The sequence below is a fragment of the Pteropus alecto genome, unplaced genomic scaffold, assembly GCF_000325575.1.
Source record: "Pteropus alecto unplaced genomic scaffold, ASM32557v1 scaffold49, whole genome shotgun sequence".
NCBI classification, from domain to species: domain Eukaryota; kingdom Metazoa; phylum Chordata; class Mammalia; order Chiroptera; family Pteropodidae; genus Pteropus; species Pteropus alecto.
Window position 1 is genome coordinate 1,954,955 of NW_006443131.1, and position 18,742 is coordinate 1,973,696.

General features: G+C 65.6%; 1 protein-coding gene across 2 annotated transcripts; it reads right to left on the reverse strand.

Moving 5' to 3' along the window:
• Positions 1-1,721: 1,721 nt before the first annotated feature.
• Positions 1,722-15,637, reverse strand: ZBTB7B (zinc finger and BTB domain containing 7B). 2 transcript variants are annotated; one of them, XM_006923549.3, is made up of 3 exons: positions 15,432-15,637; positions 2,833-4,001; positions 1,722-2,475 (listed from the first exon to the last, which is right to left on the reverse strand). In XM_006923549.3, the coding sequence occupies exons 2-3, from the start codon at positions 3,993-3,995 to the stop codon at positions 2,010-2,012; spliced, it is 1,629 nt and encodes a 542-aa protein (XP_006923611.1). In that variant the 5' UTR covers positions 3,996-4,001; positions 15,432-15,637; the 3' UTR covers positions 1,722-2,009. The 2 variants fall into 2 exon arrangements, with proteins under 2 accessions (XP_006923611.1, XP_024896664.1); XM_025040896.1 differs by lacking the exon at positions 15,432-15,637 and adding an exon at positions 14,360-15,416.
• Between the last annotated feature and the right edge of the window lie 3,105 nt (positions 15,638-18,742).

Genomic DNA, 18,742 nt, shown 5'->3' on the forward strand with positions numbered 1-18,742 from the left:
ATGCACCTGTGAACAGAACGTGGGTGACCCATCGAGCCACCCCCTCCTTGCCTTCCTAGTGACCTGGATGAGGAGAAGGGGCCTCGGCAGGGGAAGCGCAGGCCGTAGCCCTTACGTGCAGCCCCGTCTGTCAGCGTTCCCACGACCCTCAGCCCCACTGCCCCCCCGCACCCCCTCGCCCCAAGTCCTCTGCCCCAAAGCGGCCCCTCTCCAGCTTCGGAATGCCAGGCCCTCTGCCTCTACCACCCTCTCCTCCCGATCCCTCCCGCCTACCCCCAAATAAAGGAACCGAAGGTGGACACAGTGTGAATCTTAAATTATTATTATTTCTTCCTCTGGCTTACACCGAGTTGGGGGACAGGGGAAGGGGAGGGGGACAGGAGAGGGGGGATTGCCTCCCCCCCTAAGGCACTGAGTGGAGAAGCCGCAAGGGGGGAGGGGGAGGCCACACTGTCCTCACTCCCTGGGGCTAGGCCCCGGGACTCCCCAGCCCCGGGCTCCCCCATCACCTGAAATGCTAAGATGAGGCCCAGGGCGCCAGGACCTCCCCCTACCCCAATATATTACATCATTACTTTTTAAATAGATACAGGGACTGGTCCCGCTACCCCCTCCCTGTGACCCCCCCATTCTTGAGGGTACCTGGGCAGCTGTGCAAATGGGCATGGGGGTGCACGGGAGGGAGGGAGAGCACCCGACCCCTGAACCTGCCCCTTTTCAGAGGGGGAGGGGCCGTCAGGCCAGGGAGGGGAAATAGTGCAAGGCAGAGCCCAGGCCGCGACGGGGGTCCAGCACCCAGCGAGGAAGGGGACGGGGAGACATCCCACTCCCAGCAGAATTGGGTAGTTAAAAATCTGACACTAGATTCCAACGGACCAACACAGGAGGCTATGTACAGAAGGGGGCGGCGGCTCGATCTCAGAAGGGGGCGGGGGTTCTTCTCCCCGACCCGACCGGACCCAGAGGGAGCCCGGCTGGCCAGGGCCCCTCACCCCCCAGCCTCGGCGAGGGGGCCCGCTGGCCGGCGGGGCGGTGAAGTGGGGGCACGGCCGCCAGGTGGCGCCGGCTTCCCCAACCCCTCGCCCCGTCCCACGCCCCGCGCCGCGCCAGCCCGGGGGCGGCGTGAGTCAGGGGCGGCAGCGGTGGTGGCGGCTCGGCTCGCACCTGGGCGGGGAGGGGGGGGGGGGAGGAGGAGGGGAGGACACCGCCCAGCCCGCCCTGCCCTCTGGCCCCGGGGAGGGAGCGGCGGGAACAAGACATTCCCTGCCTGGGGACTCGGGAGGGGAGGGGAGGGCCGCGGAGGAGAACAGCCGAGCGAGCGAGCGGCACCCCTAGCTGGGCGGGGCCCCTCCCGCTGCCCCCAGGGGCAGGCGAGCCAATCAGGCCACCCCGCCCCCTTCTGCTCCAGGACCCCATGACTCAGCGCCGGGAGCAGGGCGGAGGGGGACTGGGATGGCTCCTTCCTTACAGGCCCAGTCCCCTGGTCATTCAAGCTTCTACCTCGCTTTCCGCCACCTGCCCTTCCTCTGCCGCCCCCCCTTGCATAATTCACGGCCAGGAAAAGGGAACAGAAACCAGGAAGGAGGGGTCTCAGAAGGGAGGGGCAGTCCTTCACCCCCTTACACAGCCAAAACCCCAAGGGGCATGGGGGCAGGGCAAGGCTTTGGTCCCAAGCCCCCCAACCCCTAGAAACCCGCATAGCCGAAGAGGGACCCCACAAATCAAATACATTATTGCTTCTACTCCCCAGGAGCAGCTGGGGGCAGGCACCCCACCTTTACAATAGAGCTGTAAATATATACATGATATATGGATCACTCCTTGGGAGCTCACCCCAATCTGGGGAGCCTCTGCCCCAAAACCTTCTCATCTGGGGACTGGAATGAGGGCTCTGGGGAGGAGGGCCTGACTTCCGAAGCCGACCCCGGCTCTGCCTGTCCCGATGGCTCCCGCTGCTTGGCATGGGAGGCCCCGCCTCGCGCCGCTCAGGCCTGGCCACTCGTCCCTCTTTAAGAGGACTCCATGGCACCTTCAGCTTGAGGCGTGGTGGGTGCCCCCTCCTCTTCGTCGTCATCAGGGGGCCCCGGGGTGGAGACCAGGGGCCCAGTGGGGGCTGACTGCTCCCAGAATCGAGCCAGAGAGAGGCGGAAGGTGTCCAGGTGGCCATTGGAGAGGTCGAGGTCGGCGGGGGACGAGGCGGTAGCTGAGGGCGGGGGGTAGTGGGGAGGCGCATCGTCCTTGCGTCTGCGCCGCGTGCGCACCTCCAGGCAGTTCTGGCCCTTGAGGTGGCGCTGCAGGTGGTCCTCCTTGGCGAAAGCCTTGTGGCACAGGTGGCACTCGTAGGGCCGGTCCCCCGTGTGCAGGTGCATGTGGTTCTTGAGGTCGTAGCTGTGCAGGAAGCGGGCTGGGCAGTGCGGGCAGGAGTACGGGCGCTCGCCCGTGTGCTTCCGCATGTGGATCTTCAGCTTGTCATTCCTGCGGGGGAGGGGCAAGGTGGCGGTCAGAGTGGGGTCCTGGGCTCCGCCCCGCCACCCACGCCAGGTTCCCAGGCCTTGCCTCACTCCCGTCCCTCGCCATGTTTCCCCATTGTTGCCCCAGCTTAGCGGGCCCAGCCGCCACCTGCCCTGACGAGAGCAGAGCGAGGCGGGAATCTTTCCTGGCCCAGACCCATTGCCCCCCATGCACGTGACCTCCTTTCTCTTGGTCTCCCTATCCTCACTGTAGTACTGCCTCACCCCCTGGATCACCTGCCTCCCCCTCCCTGTGTGACCCCTGGCCCTCCCCTCAGGTCCGGCATCCACCCCCCCCACAGCCCCTGCCCCTGGCGCTCACCGGGTGAAGCGGACGCCACAGACCTCACAGGCGAAGGGCTTCTCGCCGGTGTGGGTCCGCATGTGGCGTGGCAGCTTGCCTGCCCCGTGGATGATCTTGTGGCAGACGGGGCACTCCTGGGGCATCTGGGAGCGGCGCTTGCGCACCAGCTTGTCTTGGCCGTCCAGGCCCGGTGCCAGGGCGTCCTGGTGCAGGGAACTTAGGTAGGCCATCAGGTCAGGGTCGATGGCATCCTCATCTGAGCCCAGCTCCTCCGGGGACAGCGGGGGCCCGCTGCCCTGCGTCAGCCCGTAGGTCTGGGGGTACACCAGCTCCTCTTCCTCTTCCTCACCTTCATAGGGCTCGTAGCCCAGGGGCCCCTCCGGCGGGGAGGCGGTCCCTGTGGGAGGGCTGTAGCTGTCTCCCAGCCCGCTGCCCCGACTGCTGCCCACTCTGCCTGTCGCCTCCTCCTCCTCGTAGGTCAGGGCATGGGTGGGCCCAGCAGGCGCCTCGGGCACGAGATGGTTCGCCCGGGCCTTGGTCTGCAGGAAAGCTTTTCGGGGCTTCCGGCTCCGGCGGGCAACGGGCCGAGGCGGTGGAGGCGGCGGTGGCGGCAGGGGCACCTGCGGAGGGCTGTCTTCACCGTTGGGCACTCCCGAGGCCGTGGCCGTGGCCGTGGCCGTGGCAAAGGCCTCTAGGTACTGGCGGGCTCGCTCGCAGTCGTCCTCGTCCGGGCCGGGAGCTTCCAGGCCGCTGCCCTGCAGGATCTCCACGCAGGCGGCGATCACGCACGGGATCTCCAGCAGCTGGGCGGCCTGGAGCACCGCCGGCATATTGGCGCTGCTGGTGGTCAGGGTGGCCGTGTAGGCAAACTCGAGCAGGGCGCCCAGAGCCTCTGGCCCCACGAAGTCTAGCTCACACACGCCGGTCCCTGCTCCCCCGGCGGCCGGCCCGCCGCCCCCAGCCCCGGGGACGGCTCCGCCGCCACCCTCCGTGAAGAGCTTCTTGAAGTAGTGGCTGCAGGCAGCCAGCACGGCCCGGTGGGTGCGGTACTCCAGGCCTCGCGTCCGGATGGTGAGGTCGCACAGGTGGCCCAGCTGGCGCTGCTCGTTGAGGCAGCTCAGGAGCTCACTGCTGTGGTCCGGGAAGGGAATCCCGATCAGGTCGTCCTCGGGGCTCCCCATCTCTTCCTGCGGGGGGAGCAGAGGGGAGGTTAGGAGCACGGCCCTGTGGCGGGAGTGGGGGGGTGGGGGGTGGCGGATCCAGAGCACAGGCTTATGGATGGGGACCGCATGCCAGATACTTCTGGAAGCGCTTGATACCTGTTTACTCTTCTACAACATCACAAGAATCACTAATGTCACAGACAAGGAACCTGAGGTGTAGACAGGGGAAGTGACTTTCCCAGTGAAGTTACAGAGCAGGGCTCCAACCAACGCAGGCCGTGGGCCCGGCCTGCACTCCGCTCCATGCACTGTGCAGCCTGGGTGGGGCTGACTCTGGCCGCCCCCCTGCTGACCCATCCGCTCCACCTGCCCTCCTCCCTCCCTTTCTGTCCTCTGGAAGAAGCAGGGGACAAGGACAGAGGATGCTGGGCCCCGCTTCAGGCCTCACAAAGAACTGGCTGAGGGACTCTGGGTGGCTCTGGCAGCCGGCCTGTCAGCCGAAGGACAGGACAGGACAGCAGTCTGCGATGGAACCTCCTCACAGCTCACAGAGGGGCCGATGAGATTGCAGACTCGCGTCCGGCCAGGTGCTTCAACTTGAGCTGTCTGCCCAGCACACCGGGCTCCGGGCAGCTCCCAGCTCCTTCCTCCCGGCCCTCCCCCTCCACTGAAAGTGCATGTCCCCTTCGAGATGCCCCCTTGTTGAGGTCAAAAGGGAAACACAGCTCCCAGCACCCCCCACACATACGCTCCCCTCCCCCATAAGGCCAAGGAGCAGCCAGCCTTTGCCTTTGCTGGGGTGTCGCTGGCGCGGGTGCTTCCTGCCCCGCACAGATAAGCATCGTCCCCGCCCCCTCCCCCACTGCCAATAGGCCAAGTTCCAGACCCACCCCTCCGCTACCACCACCTCTCCCTGCCCATTCCTGGCTGGTCAGGGAGCCCCCTCTCCAGAGGTCCATCTTCCGACCTCTGTGCTTTCCCTCTCGAGGCACGGCCTCCGAAGGCTGGTGGTGGGGGACGGGCGGGGGCTGAGTCTGGCCTGGAGATGGGGAGAGCTGCCTCTGGTCCTGGTGCTGCCACTAGCTCGCTGAATGACCTTGGGCAAGTCGTTTTTCTCTGCGCTTCTATCTCCTTAGCTGTAGGAGGGGTGGGGGTGGAAATCCCAAGGGCTCAGCCCTTCAGCCCTGACATTTGGTGGGTCTGGAGCAACTGGAGACTAGCCGGGCCTGGAAAGACCTGGGCTCTCGAGTCAGCCAGGCTCGAGTTTGAACCTTCGCTCTGCGCTAGTTAGCGCTGTGACCTTAAGTAAGTGATTTAATCTCTGGACCTCCTTCCTCGTGGGGACTGTGGGACCCTTCCGATCAACTCCCGGTGTGCTGGTGACTGAGTTAAATGAGACCTAGTGTGGCACCGTGCCTGACGCACAGTAGGGGCTCAGTAAATGTCCTGGCCTTGAGAGGGAGAAGCAGGGCCTCACCTGAGGGCAGATTCCACTGCACAGATGGCCTCTGCTGGGAAAACCCCCTGGGGACAGGTCTGTCTCCCTCCCTCCCTTCGCCCCTAGAGAGTCAGGTCACTGCTAGCCACATGACCTTGGAGAAGTCGCTTCCTTTCTGCAGGAGGCGGGCTCCTCAGCTGCCATGGCGAAGACTAACTTGGAGGACCCCCCGCAGGAGCCACGCTGACGCTCTGCCAGGGCCCTCTGCCGCTCCCAGCGGCTGCTCGGCCCTGGCCACTGATGGGGAAAGGTATTTGGGGGGTGGGGGGTGTTGATGGAGTCGAGGGCCACAGATTTTCTCTTCGGGACACAAGAAAGCATTGTCTCGGCCTGCCTCCCTGCCTGCCACCTTCGCCGACACGCCAGGACCCCAGCACGGACACCTTGAGTGAGCGGCACCCATGTACTGTCCTTGCTTGTGAGCCGCACCTGGGCACCCTTAGAAGGGCCCCCTATTCCCACCCGAAGCCCCCAAACCGCTCCTCTCCCTGGGGCCCAGGCAGCGTGGGAGCTCTCCAGTTCCCTTCGGTTCTCCTGCCTGTAACTTGACACATAGTACAAGTGACCAGTGGCTCCAGGACTCGGGAACAAGCAAACACCAGAAGGGCCGCAGCGGCGGTGGCCACCGAAGCAGCGGTGGGCACCCTCCTGGGCCCGAGTGGATCCTGTCCCTCCAGAGGGAGATGGGCGGGGCTGCCCTCGCTGTCCATTGGCCAGGAGCTGGGCACCCACAGGCACGTGGCTCACCCCATCCCTCTCCCTCCCCACCCATTCCCGCCGCTAAGCCCGCCTCCTCTCTCCCACCCCAGGGCCAGTCCCATAGTCTCTGTGGCAACTTGGTGCGGCGGGGGTGCTGATTGGCTGACCCTGCTGTCAAGTCACAGGCTCGGGCTGGTTCGCTGCTCAGCTCACACAGGGCTTGGGCAAGGGTGGGTGTTTAACCCCTCGGCCCGACTCCAGTGCCCCTGGCCACGAGGTGGCAGTGAAGGGGGTGCGCAGAGAGGACACACGTGGGAAGGGCGGGTATTCACACGGTTTTCTAGCTCCCGGGAAACTCCTCCAGCCCCTACTCAGGGCTCTGGCACCCATGCCAGCTCAGGTGCCACCTGGAACTATGCTGGTGCCAATCAGGCCAAGGGGGCACTCCTAGCCCCATCATCTGGGAGGGGTGCGTGGGGTGGAGGCCTCCCCTTTCCTTCTGCCAGGGTGGGGCACTGGTGCCAGGATGCCCACCCCACCTTGGGCACCCTTCCCACCTCTGCACCCCAGAGGGCTCAGCCCCCGGACGTCCCATGAGGGCGGCCCGTCCCCACCCAGCCCGGCATGCCCCCTCTTGCTAAGACCTTGTGGGCATGGGTGTGTGTGGTGGTTGGGGGGGCGGCTGTGCCAGCGAACCAGGCGAGGTCTGTTCCGTCTGTTTGCCTGGTAGGGGGAAGAACTGGGGGGCCCCGCCCCATCACTCCCCCTTTCCCGCCACCCCCCCAGGCTCCCCTCAGTCAGGCCTGCTAGACCGGCCAAGCCAGTGGGCAGCTCTCTTGAAACTGGGCCCTGAGTCAAGCCTGCCCCGCTTCGGTGGGGGAAGACTTTGGGGTAAGGAAGGCGGGAGGGGGGCAAAGGTGGAGCCCCTATCAGCTGGCCCTCAGTGCCCAGGGCACCTGCCAGGGTGTGTCACCACCAAGAAACCAGAAGGGCCTGGCCCCGGCCCCGGCCCCGGCCCCGGCCGGGAAAGGAAAAGCAGGCCAGGACTCTGCAGGGCCGGGGGGCGCCAGGGCCGACGCTGCTGGCTGCAGCCAGCTGAGGAGCAGGGACACGAGCCCTGAGCAGGGCAGCTGGGTGAAGCTGGCCCCCCTTCCCCACACCCTAGGGATTAGGGGAGTGAGGCTTAGTGTGGGGGGCAGCAGGCGGAACCAGGATTAGCAGCGGAGAAAATAGATATGGGCCTGAGACACAGGCACACAGAGCCCCCCCTCCCAGGCTCCAGGGCCCCCACCTCCAGGCTCTGCCAGGGAGCCTGAGAGGGGCCCGGCTGGGCTTCTCCAGGTACAGCGGCTTGGGGCGCGGGAGGATGAGGACCAGGCTGTGACGTCCTCCTGCCAGGAGTGATGGAGAGACCTGGGCCTCCTCCCGCTGCCCCCCACCTCCCACCCCCTGGCCAGCCACCCCTCCCGTGTACTTCTTTCTCCTTTCTACCCCCCGACTCCCACCCCAACTCCAGCTTCAGGTTCTCTTCCTGTTTTTTTGGAGCTAAGTTTGCACGAAGCCAGAGCTTTGGCCTGTGGCTGGACCAGAGGGGGGTGGGGAAATAGGACGGCCAGTCCAAAGTCCTCAGGGACCCAGGAACCCTAGTTCCCCAGCTTCTCCCACCCCTTCCCAGGGCCTCTGGGGCCCAGGGCTGGAGCCATCGGGACGGCTCGACTGGGAAGGCAGGGCGAGGGGCTGCGGAGAGCCCCTGGCAGGTGCGAAGGGCTGCGGGAGAGGCCGTCCGCCCAGGGATGCCCAAGGCGCTTCGGAGCCGTCCCTTCCCCACCCAGCCCCTCCAAGGCTAGTGCATGACTTCCCCATCCCCCATATGCCGCTTCCCCCCTCCTAACCTCACCGCCCCCAGCACTCACACTTCCTGGGGGCCTAGGCGGGGAAGGGAGACCGCAAGCCACGAAGGGGGAAGGAGGCAAGGGGAGCTGGCTGCTTCCCGGTGCTGTGGGGGTTAAGCCTCTCCTCCCTCAAAATCCCCAATTCCTGGTGCTGCGTCTCCCAACTCCTCCGCCATGAGGGAGACCTCGGTGTGGCCCACGTTTTCTCTCCATGACACCAGCCTGGGCCCACGGCCTCTCGGGCGGCACCAGGGAACCGTGAGGGAGATAAAAGATGGCGGAGGCGGGAATGGGGCAGCTCTCTCCCCCCCAGCCTTCCCCCATTTATCTTGGGGGGACCCCAGCCCGTCAGCCACTGTCCGCTCTTGGCCTCTTTACTTGTCCTCCTCTTTTGACCCCTGGTGCCTTCTCCAACCCTCGTCCCCTCTCCCCTGCTCGTCCTCGGCTTCCCTTCCCCGGCCCTCGCCAGGCCCCTGCCTCCTCCGCCACCCCTGTGTCCCCAGACCCCCTGGGAAGCACCCCAGCCTCTCCCTTCTCCCCGCACCCAGCTCTCTCCCCCAGGCCTCTCCCACCTCCTCCCCGTCGCATCCCTTCTCTCCTGCCCAGGCCGGCGGGTGTAGACAGGGCAGACGAATTAAATCTAAATCGAGGCGCCTGGCCTGCCCTCCGAGGCCTGGTCTTGCCATGGGATGACTGCACCAGGGCACCATGCGCCCCTTCTGGATGAAGCACGGCACCAAAATTTGGGGGCCGGTTGGGGAGGATGAGTGGGGGGTACAGTGGGAGCGGATGTGGGGTGGGGGGGCAGCCTAGGCCTCTGTGCCCGTCAGAGTTTCCAGCCCAGGACCTGCTGGACTTTCCCCAGAGGGTGCCCACTCTGGGCCAGGTAGCCGGGCGCTTGAGCAGACCCTGGCCATCGAGGCTCCCGGTGGGGTCTGCCTGGGACTGCCAGCTCCCCTCAGGGCCTGAGGAGCCGGCACAAGGTGCCAGGGTCTGCCCTGTGCCCACCTCCTCCCCCCGGCCCAGTGTCCCCAGCTGGGTAACCGAGCCGCCTGGTAACCCCACACCCGCCAAGCCGACGGCAGAAACCTGAGCCCCCCAGCCCCAGAGGACACCCCAGCCCGATCCCCGGAGCCCGGCTCCCTGCCAGCCTGTCCAGCCTCCTGCCCTGGCCCAGGAATCCCGCGGCTCCTGCTCCGCTGTCCTCCGGGTCCCCTGGACACTGAAGCGCCCCCACACTCTGGTTCCCCAGGACCTCAGCTCCCTGAGCCCCCCAGGGAGGTTTGGAACCCTCTTCCGAGCCTCCTTTTCAGTCCCTCTCTGACCCTTGGCTAATTCTAGGCCCCTGAGCCTCCCTTGGGGCCTGCTCTCCCAGCCCAGCGCAGGGCCTACTCACCTGAACGCTGAGGGTCCCTGCCGGTAACTCCTCTTGGCCCCTGGGGGGAGCAGCTTGGGAGGGGTGGGGGGCAGGTAGGGTGGCTGTTCCCCGCTCCAGCTCCCTCCTTCAAAGGGGCCGCCCACGACCTGGCCCAGCCCCTCCCCCCTGCAGCCTTAACCCTCTGGGTGCTGTCCCCCCTCCCCCCAGGTTGGAGGGAGGGGTTACCAGGGGCTGGCAGCGTGGGAGAGGGCCTAGAGTCTCTGCCTGTGGTGCCTGAAGCCCCAGCTGTACCCACCCCCGCCCGTCCTCACTCAGTCCTAAAGGGGAAAAGGTGAGCGGGAGGAAAGGTAGGAGCTAGGACAGTCCAGGAGGACGGAGGTGAGGAGGAGCAGCGGGAGAGGCTGCTGGAGGTGGGACCAGAAGGAGGAAGGGAGGGGAAGGGACAGGAGGTGGCAGTGGCCAGGAGAGGGAGGAGGGGAACCCAGGACAGTCAGTGCCAGGGGTGACAGGTGCCCAGATCCCAGCCCCTCAGGGCATGTGGTGTGACAGGGGACCACAAGGAGGCCCTCCGGACCCCAGTAGGCACCCTCAGCCCCCCTGGGAGCTGGCCGAATTCTCCCCACCCTGTACTGGGCCGGGGCCCTCAGGGGCTGGGCAAGGCAGCACCCCGCCCTCCCCATGCCTCACCCCAAACCCACTCACATACCACAGCTCCTTGCTCGGGCGCCAGCCCCTGCCAACCAGGCCAGGGGGCAGCACTCATGCCAGCCCCCGATGGCCAGGGGGATCAAGGGGACAGAACTGGCCTGAGGGGGGTGGGCAGATGGGGGGAGCTGTGGGTGCCGAAAGAGGAAGGAGCCAGGAGGGGGCATCTGCTGGGAAGCGCCCAGCCCCACCCCTTGCGCAAGCCGCTGCCACCCTGGCCGGTTGGGTGGGACCCGCCTGGGCCTGAGGGGCAACTCAGGAGGGCTCTGAGCCCAGAGATGGGTGGGCCACAAAGTTCCCCTCGAACGAGTCCTGGGGTCTCTTGTTCCTGGAATGAGGGGTGCCCTAGTGTCCCCAAATCACTAGGCCATCTCAAATCCTGCTGGGCTGGGGGAGCCACAGAAATGCCCCCCAAAATATCCCCTCCCCTTCCCCCCAACAGCTGCTGGCTCAATGCCGCTGGCCTGCTGCCCCTCAACCAGCTCCCGGCCCGGTTGGCACCTGCCCACCAGGATGCTGGCAGTCATGGCCTCCTCTCCCTCCTGCCCCCCTGCTCCTGGTGCCCCATGCCAACTGTGGGCCTGGGGTGGGGGAGGGTCACCCCTGTGCCTTGGTGCCAGCTAGGCAGGCCCGGGCCCCTCCGTCCTACAGAGAGCCCAAGACCCTGTTCTCAAGCCATCGCCTCAAGAGGCAGCACATGCGTCTCGCCGGCACACAGCGAGCCCAGGAGCTGCGGACAGCCCGACCAGCGGCTACTGACGGCTCCACAAGCTGAGGTGGGGGCCGGGTCTCCCTCCGCCCCCAGACGCCAGCCTCCCGCATTCCCCCTGCCCAAGGATTTGCTCGGGCACCAGAGTCCTCGCAATTCCTGAGAGCCCCAGTGCCCACAGCCTGCGAGGGAGTGGGGTGGGGCTGCTGCCTGCCCTTTGATCCCCATAAAGGAGGGAACCAGTCTAGAGGGCAGGGGACAGGGAGGGAGTCGATGGGGCCCCTCTGTTTTGCCTCTGTCAGGGGCAGCAGGGCAGGGTGTGGGCATCTGCTGGGTGGGGCCCTAAGGTGAGAATGGGTAGCATGTCTCAGCCGAGGAGATGGATGTCATTCACGGGTACATAGTGACACGGGGGAATGGGATGGCGAGAACCAGGTGGGGGGCACTCCGAGGGTGCCCATGTTCCAATTCATCCCCGTCCTGGCTTTCACTCCCATTGAGGAACCTTTCCAGACTTAACCAAATCCAGAGATCCAGGAGGACTACAACTCCCAGTATGCATCACAATTACTTTGCATGGACCTTGGGAGTTGTAGTTCCCTTCAGTAGTCCTGCGTTCTTCTCTTCCCCAGAGCCTTGCTGATGGGTGGGGAGGACTTGGTCACAAACCTCCAAGGGGACTGTGTTTAGGAAAGGTAAAAGACTAGGAGGTCCACAGAGGGAGAGGACCCCTTCTCCCAGGCAAAGGGGGAGAAAGGAGGAAGGAAGGAGGAGAGGATGTCTGTTGAAAGGGGCATATGGGTGGGGAGGAGTGGAGGGGGGGCAGTGGAAACAGGAAGGAAACTGAAGCCAGAGACATGAGGTCTAAAGCAAGGGCCTGGTGGAGCCCCACTCCGAGGCCTGGCGGGGACTGGGAAGACAGTTCCCCCTGCCATTCTGGTGGCCTGGGGAGGCATAAGAGGAATTAGTGATGTCAACTGACAGCAAATTGGTGTGTTTGTTGGTGGGGGCGGGGGGCGGGGGTTCACTGGCTCAGTTCGCCTGCCACCAGCCCTCTTTTGCTGGGGGCACCCTACACCCTGGATCTGGTACAAGTATTTGCTGGCTGGGACGCTACGATGGCTGACGTGATTCTGGGATGCCAGCAAGCAAAGGGGCTGCGGGTGTCAGGGAGGTCAGTGGAGGGAGGTACGTGTGGGGTGAGGGCCAGGTGCGAGGTCAGGGAACCATGCCAGGAAATGAGGACCCTATCCTTCAGGGCCGAGGCCATGGCAGCCGGGAGGCCTCGGGGAAGAGAGGGCTGAGATGCCAAGGCCACCGGTCTCCCGCCCGCCCCGGGCTGTGGGACGGAATGCAGAGGGCAGTCCTCTCTGGTCTCCTGGTGGAATTTGCTAAGCGCGCTTACCCCTGTGCCTGGCGGCCTGTGAACATTAAAGGTGGCAACTCAGGGGCCAGATGGCAGCTGGGTGCCTTTCCTTAGTGGGGATGGGAATCAGAAGTGGGCAGAGGCTCTGCTTCGAGGCCACTTTCCCCAGGCTTCCCAAGACTCTGGGACAGATGCATACAGGTCCCAGCCAAGGCTTGCCAAGGCCTGGGTCTGGCTGGGGGAGGGGGGGGTCTCTCTCGCCTCTCCGAAGCCCCTGATGGTGGACTACAGTAGCTCTAACCCCTTCCCCCCAGCCCCCCAGGCCCGCCTTGGCGCCTGGCCGCCTGTGTATTGGCAGGACTGGGGGTGGGGGGGGCGGCGAGGCAACTTCAAACTGTCCGGGCAAAACGTCAAGTTTGCTCACGAGTTTACTCAGCAGAAGGAGGGGGAAGAGGCCAGGGCAGGCACACCCCATGCCAGGGTCCTATCCGTCCCCACCTTCCTCCCCCACCCTCCTCTTCAGCCCTAGGGCAAAACAGGCATAGGCCCCAAGGCCTGGTGGCAGGGCAGCCTTAACTCCCAGAAGGTCAGGGACCCAAGCGGCCGGAGGCAGGAAGCCCTGCAGCAGGCCCAGAGGCTTCTGTCCCAAGGCAGCGCCCCGCTTGGAGCCGTTCGCTACCCATCTGGGGGCCTCGGCCTTGGGCCAGAGCTGGGTCTCTCAAGACACCAAGAAGGAGGCAGTTACCAGGCCAGGCCTCCTCTATCTGAGCAGTCCCCTAGGCAGTGACTGCTGACCCCGAATGCCCAGTCCTAGGCTGTGCCTTGGGCAGCATGATGCCATCTGGGCAGCCATAGGGTCGGGGCTGGGTCCCTCGGCCCTGGCTTGGAATCGGGGGGCCAGCGCCCTACGTGACCTACTTCCCTTTCCTCCCCACCTGCTTTCACTCTCTGCTTCTCTCCCCCAGCCTTCACTGTCCCCACCTCGGAGGCACTCCGCCCCCCATGCCCGCTGTGCCCCTTCCCCCACCCTTCCCCAGGGTGCCAAGTGCAGGCACACAAAGGGCCCGATGGTGCATTGTTAGCCCAGCCCCCGCTGCCCGCCGCGCCCTCCCAGGGCGGGCGCCAGGCCAGGAGGAGCTGGGGGCCCTGGGTGCCAGGGGGCACCACAGGGATGGGGGAAGAGGTCAGCACCTGCCTCCCAGACGCTGGGGTGCATATCACCAGAGCCGAGTGGTGCTGAGCGTGCCCTATGAGAGCAGGCCTCTCTCCTTGACACCTGCGCCTAGTGGGCACTGCCTTCTCACTACCCCAGAGCCCCTTTCAGGTGGCATTAACCCCTTCCTGACCCCTGGGCTAAGGCTGGGGGTGTGGTACCCAAGGGAGGGGACAGTGTCTGGGGGTGCCAGCAGGCTGCATCGTGCCCACAGCAACCATGTAACAGAGGCACGCTGGGGGAGCTGGAGTCCCAGGGGGACGGGGACAGCAGGCACTGACAAAGATTTCTTCTTGTTTCATCAGCTGCTCCAGGGGGAGCCCCCTGCCCTTCTCCCCAGTCGCCACTGAGGAGGAACACTAGCTACCACCCAAACTCAGTCGCAAATATGTCCCTCTCCAGCCTGATGCCCACTCCATGCCAGCTCTCCCAGCAGTGCCAGGCGGGTACAGGGGTGACCAAACCAGTTGGTGTGTGGGGGGAGCAGGAGGCCACCCCATGATCCTCCAGGCCTCACCCCCACACACACATACATCCCCCGGGAACACAGAGTTCCCTCCTGGCTTAACCCCTCACTGCCCACTCGGGCTCCCCCTTGCCCCCTGGCCCCTGATAAACTGTCTCCCTCCTCCAGAAATAAGTTGGGGGCAGGGGGAATAGCCGCGCTGACTCATTCCCATTCTCTGCTGCAGCTAGGGGTCTCCACGGCATTCGGGTGGGGGTCAATTCAAGAACGCCCGCCACCTGGCCCGGAAGCCAGGACAGCCTGCTGGTCTCCCCCTCTCCCCAGCACCCACTTCCGGTGTCCCAAACTAGGTCAGCAGCGCTCGTTTCCTGTGGGTCAGCTAGCACCCGCGCCTCTGCCCCTCCCCTGCTCCGGACCCAGGCTCCCCGCCCCCCCCAGGGCGCCCCGAGGTCTCACCACGTCTCAGCCGCCCTTTGATACGTGGGGGTTGTACGGGGCGGGGGGCAAGGGACCCGCCCTCTCTCCAAACACCAGCAAGGCCGGGGCGCCTGGGCAGGCACGTGTCCGGGCACAACCCGCTGCCCACGCCGCCCCCCCACTCCCGGCCCCCCCTCGCTCTGGCCGGGACACGTCGCTCGCTGACTTGGGGTGGGGTGGGAGGAGAGAAAACTGGAAGTGGAAAGCAGCGCCCCCCACCCCTCTGAATGGCAGCCCTCTGCCAGCGGCGCTCACTGTAGGCTCTACAACACAGTAGCGACCCCCACTCTGGGTAGGGGCAGGTGCGCCGGCGCCCGTGGGGGGCGGGCGGGTGGTAGGTAGAATCTTCCCAGCCGCCCACCCTAGCTCTCGGGTTCTGGGGGGGCAAGCGCTGGCTTTGAAAAGGTAGCGGTGGGACTCGGGTTGAGGGGCGGCGGAAAGAGGGGTCGTTCTATGTCGCTCGGAGGCTGTCGCTGAGCCCCACTACCCGAGAGAGAGCGCGGCTCTGAAAGCGCAAGAAACCGAATAGTCCAGCCGGTAACTTTCCCCCCGGCCGCCGGCCGCCGCTCCTCCTGCGCTCCCCCCCACCCCCCATGCATCTGGCCCGGGTCCAACCCACCGCGCCAGGGGGCGCCGGTGCGGGGGGGAGCGCGTTGTCCTAGTTAGAGTCCGTCAGCGTTTCCATTCCCTCAACTCGGGGTCGGGGGGTCTCTCCCTGAAGTCCCGGGGAGACTGGGGGAGCGCTCGGCGCTGCCTCGCCCTCTCTCCATCCCGGAGCCACCCGTCTGTCTGATTCCAGAAGTGCAGAGAAAGTTTCTGGGGACCCTCTGCCCCGGGTCGAGGGCGGCCGTGCTCCCTTCTCTACCTTTCCTGCCGGTTGAAGTCACCCCAAAGCGCCGCGGTATTGGGAGAGCGCTGGGCAGGGGAGCGGTGGGAATCGGGTCTGCATGCGTGTGTGGGGGGGTCCCACTCACAGGACGGACGAAGGACACTGCAGTAGTCTGGAATCTGGGGGACCCCGAGCCGGGAGACAGAAGTGGGGCACACTCACCTCCCCGCTGTTGGGTCCGCTGGCCGGAGCAGCTGAGGCACAGTGTGTGGGGAGAAGCGCGTCCCCCGCCAGGCCCGGGGGGCTTGGGGCCCTGCTCCGGTCCTGGGCAGAAGGCCGCGGTCAGTCGCTCGCCGCTCTCTGCTGGGGGGCTCCTCCTCCGCAGCCCTCTGCCTCCTCCTGCCGCCCGCCCCCCCTCGGCCGCCGAGATCCGTGATTTAGAAGAGAATCAAAACTGTTCAAAAAATCTAAAGCTAGAAATTACTAGTATTTCTACTGTTGATGTTATAAAACATTTCAGGGCATTTCAATTAGCATTGTACAATGATGATTTATAGCACATAAGCATTTATACTAGAGATTTCAAAATGACCAAACGCCCCCCCAGGCCCCCCTCCCTCCGCCCAATAAGGACATAAACTTCAACCCCTTGGTCCAGCCAGTCCCTGCAGGGCGCAGATGGGTCCCTCCCTCCTTTTTCGCTCCCTTCCTCCAAGCTCTTACTTTGCTCTGCGAGCCTTTCCTACCCTCCTCTCTCCCCTCCCTCTTTCCTTCTCTCTTTCTTCCTTCACCTGCCGCGGTTCCTCTCCCCCTCCCTCTCCCTCCTTCTCCCTCCCTTCTCTCTCTTCTAGCCCCTATTTCTCGCAGTCCACCTTAATTTGAGCTCCGCCCCGGACCCCCATCCAGCCCTCCGCCGTGGCTCCGCCCCGCCCCTGCACTCCACCGCCCTGCCTACTCATTGGCCTGAGCACCCGCCCATCCCACATGGGTCCCTCCCAGCGTTCCGCCAGGGAGGGGCGGAGCCGAGGGGCTGGCCTGAAACCTGGAGGAGGGGAAGGGGGAGGGGGTAGTGTCCGCAGCGGCCGGGGCACCGAGCACCCCCATCAAGGACTCCCACTCCTCCAGGAGGGGCTTCTGTAGGGTCAGCACCTTGGGAGGGAAGGGTATGAGAGGTGAACGACAGGCTAGGTGGGGATGAGGCGGGATCTTAGGGGACCAAGGGAGGGGGTCCCGTGAGGGGCTATAATCAGGTCAGGGCCCCGGGAGGTAGGGGGAGGGGAAGCCAGCAGGCCCCGGGCTCCAGCTCCTGTGCCCCACCCTACCCCCCTCAGAGGGAGCAGGGAGTTGGGGCTGCGGGCACCCTGCGTCCCTCCCCACGCGTGACTGCGCCCCGCGGGGAGGGATCGGCGCCCTGGGCAAGCGGCCTCTGCGCTCCAGCCGGTGCCCGATGCGGCCTTGGCACTGTCGGAGGGGAGGGGCCTGGACCGCGAAGGGGGAGGGGGAGACGCGCTCCCGCTCCCCGCCTCCATCCTGCGGGTTCCCTGTGTGGAGAAACTGAGTCTCCGCGAGGTAGGGACCTCTTGACGTGGATTCGCTCAGAGACCCAGGTGACGAAGGGGACCTGGGTATATTACGATATGTGCGTGGGTTTGGAGGGGACCAGGATATGTACTTCAGTGCCCCCCAACTGAGGAAGGTAGCCTGTGAGGGACTCTTCCAACGGGGCCTGCAGCGCTGCGTACCCCCAAAGAGCCCCTCCCATTAGTGTGAAACGGAATCAAATCCGGACACTTCGGGTCAGGTTCTGCTTCCCGCGGCAGGCCGGGCCGAACCGAGCCGGACTCGCTTTCACCTCCCCACCCCCCTCTGCAGGGGGCCTCCCTCCCTTTCCAGCAGGTGGCTCCGCGGGACACCAGCTCAACCTGTTGGACCACAATGAGCGGCGCCAGGGGGGCCCTGGCCCTCACCCGGGCTGACCCGGGATCCCCGCGCAGGAGGAGGGGCGGAGCCCCGGTCCCGCCCTCCCCTCTCTCCGGCCGTGACTCAGCCTCGGGGCTGCTGCCCTGCGCCCCAGCCAGGGGCGGAAAGTGTGAGGCACCCCTGAGAGCCAAGGCCAAACCAAACAGCCCCCCACCCCAGACATTATCTCACTGGAGAATTAGGGGGGCTATAAGAAGGAGGGGGTAGCAGCAGGCGCGGGGCGCTCCCGCTCGAGAAGTCCGCTCCGGGTTTTCCTATCGTCCATGTCCCCCTTGGGTCCGGAGGCTGGTCATTGCTCCGGGTTTTCTTCTCCGCCCCGCTGGTCAGATTCTGGTTGGTGAGGGCCCGGAGCCGGTGGGGTCCAGGCCAGGGTTTTTCCCTCCCTCCCTTCTGCTGCCGTCGGGGTCGCGGTAGCCTGGGGAAGGGCTGTGCCAGGGGCGAGGCGGCAGTGCCAGATGCTCAAGCGAAATGAAGAGGGGGCTGCTTCGGGAAGGAGGGGCATGGCCGAGGAGAGAGGGGGCGGGAGAGTGGCCCAGGGAGGGCAGAGCTAAGGCCTCCAGAGGCGACAGAAGGGCGGTCGCCTTGGCACCAGCCCTTAGGTACAGAGAAGGGAACGGCGCCCAGCGCCTCGGGCTGCCGCCTCCCCCACCTCTGGGGGTCCTGTCCGACGTCTTGCTGGACCCGACCTGGGTCTTTCAGCGGCCGAAATGCCATTCCCCACGGGGTCCTCGGCAGTCCTGGAACCTCCCGACAGTTCCTCAGTGACCCCCTCCCACGTTTCTCGGGATCCACACAGTTCCCTACCTCTCTCTGAAGTCAGAGGGGGGAACCCCGACTTGAAATTCCCGCCTACCCCCCAACTCCGGGCCCTTACAGCGCCAAACCACCGAGACAGCTGCGGCCAAGAAACGCTGACTGGGGGCCCCGTCCCCTCCCACGAAACCCCGGCAGGGCCCCTGGGGGGCCTGCCGCCCCCCCACCTCCGCCCCCAGGTCCGGACTGGAATTGGGAACCGGAGGGCAGGTGTGGGGCCTGCAGGGGCCTCCTGGGGATAGGGGAGCGTCCCAGAAACGCATGTTCTAACAAATCTTCAGGCGACCGGCTAGATCTTCATTCGGGGGAGAAGTAGCAGGAGGTGGGTGAATGCCCGGAGGGTGCGGTGTTTGACCTAAGAGGAGGACGAAAGCCCCGGCTGGGAGTTCACCTTCCTAGGGACTGATACCTGGGGCTGACTGGGGACAGCGAGTCTGAGTGACGGCCGGCTGGGCCACGTGCGCCGAAGGGCAGCCGCAGGGGAATCGGATGCCTGCAGAGCCTGGAGGAGAGGGCTTCTGGCAGAAAGAAAGGCCAGGCTCTGCCCGGGCGGGGTCCTGAGTGAATGGGGCTGGGGGCCTGTTCTGGAATGTGGGGAGCCGAGCCGAAAGCAGAGCGTCAGCCTGCGCCAGGCGCCCACCTCTTCCCCGCCGCCCCCCTTCCCCGGGCTGCCTCCGCTTCCCTCGAAAAACCCGCCGCCCAGGAAACCGCTGGGGGCGTTCAGACCGCAGCCCCCCCGC

What these genes read in the sequence shown, in the direction of transcription:
- ZBTB7B (XM_006923549.3), bottom strand. Translation starts at nt 3,995, where the DNA reads ATGGGGAGCCCCGAGGACGACCTGATCGGGATTCCCTTCCCGGACCAC. An exon ending in TGTGGCGTCCGCTTCACCCG is followed by an intron (nt 2,476 to 2,832) that starts GTGAGCGCCAGG and finishes CCTCCCCCGCAG; the next exon opens with GAATGACAAGCTGAAGATCC.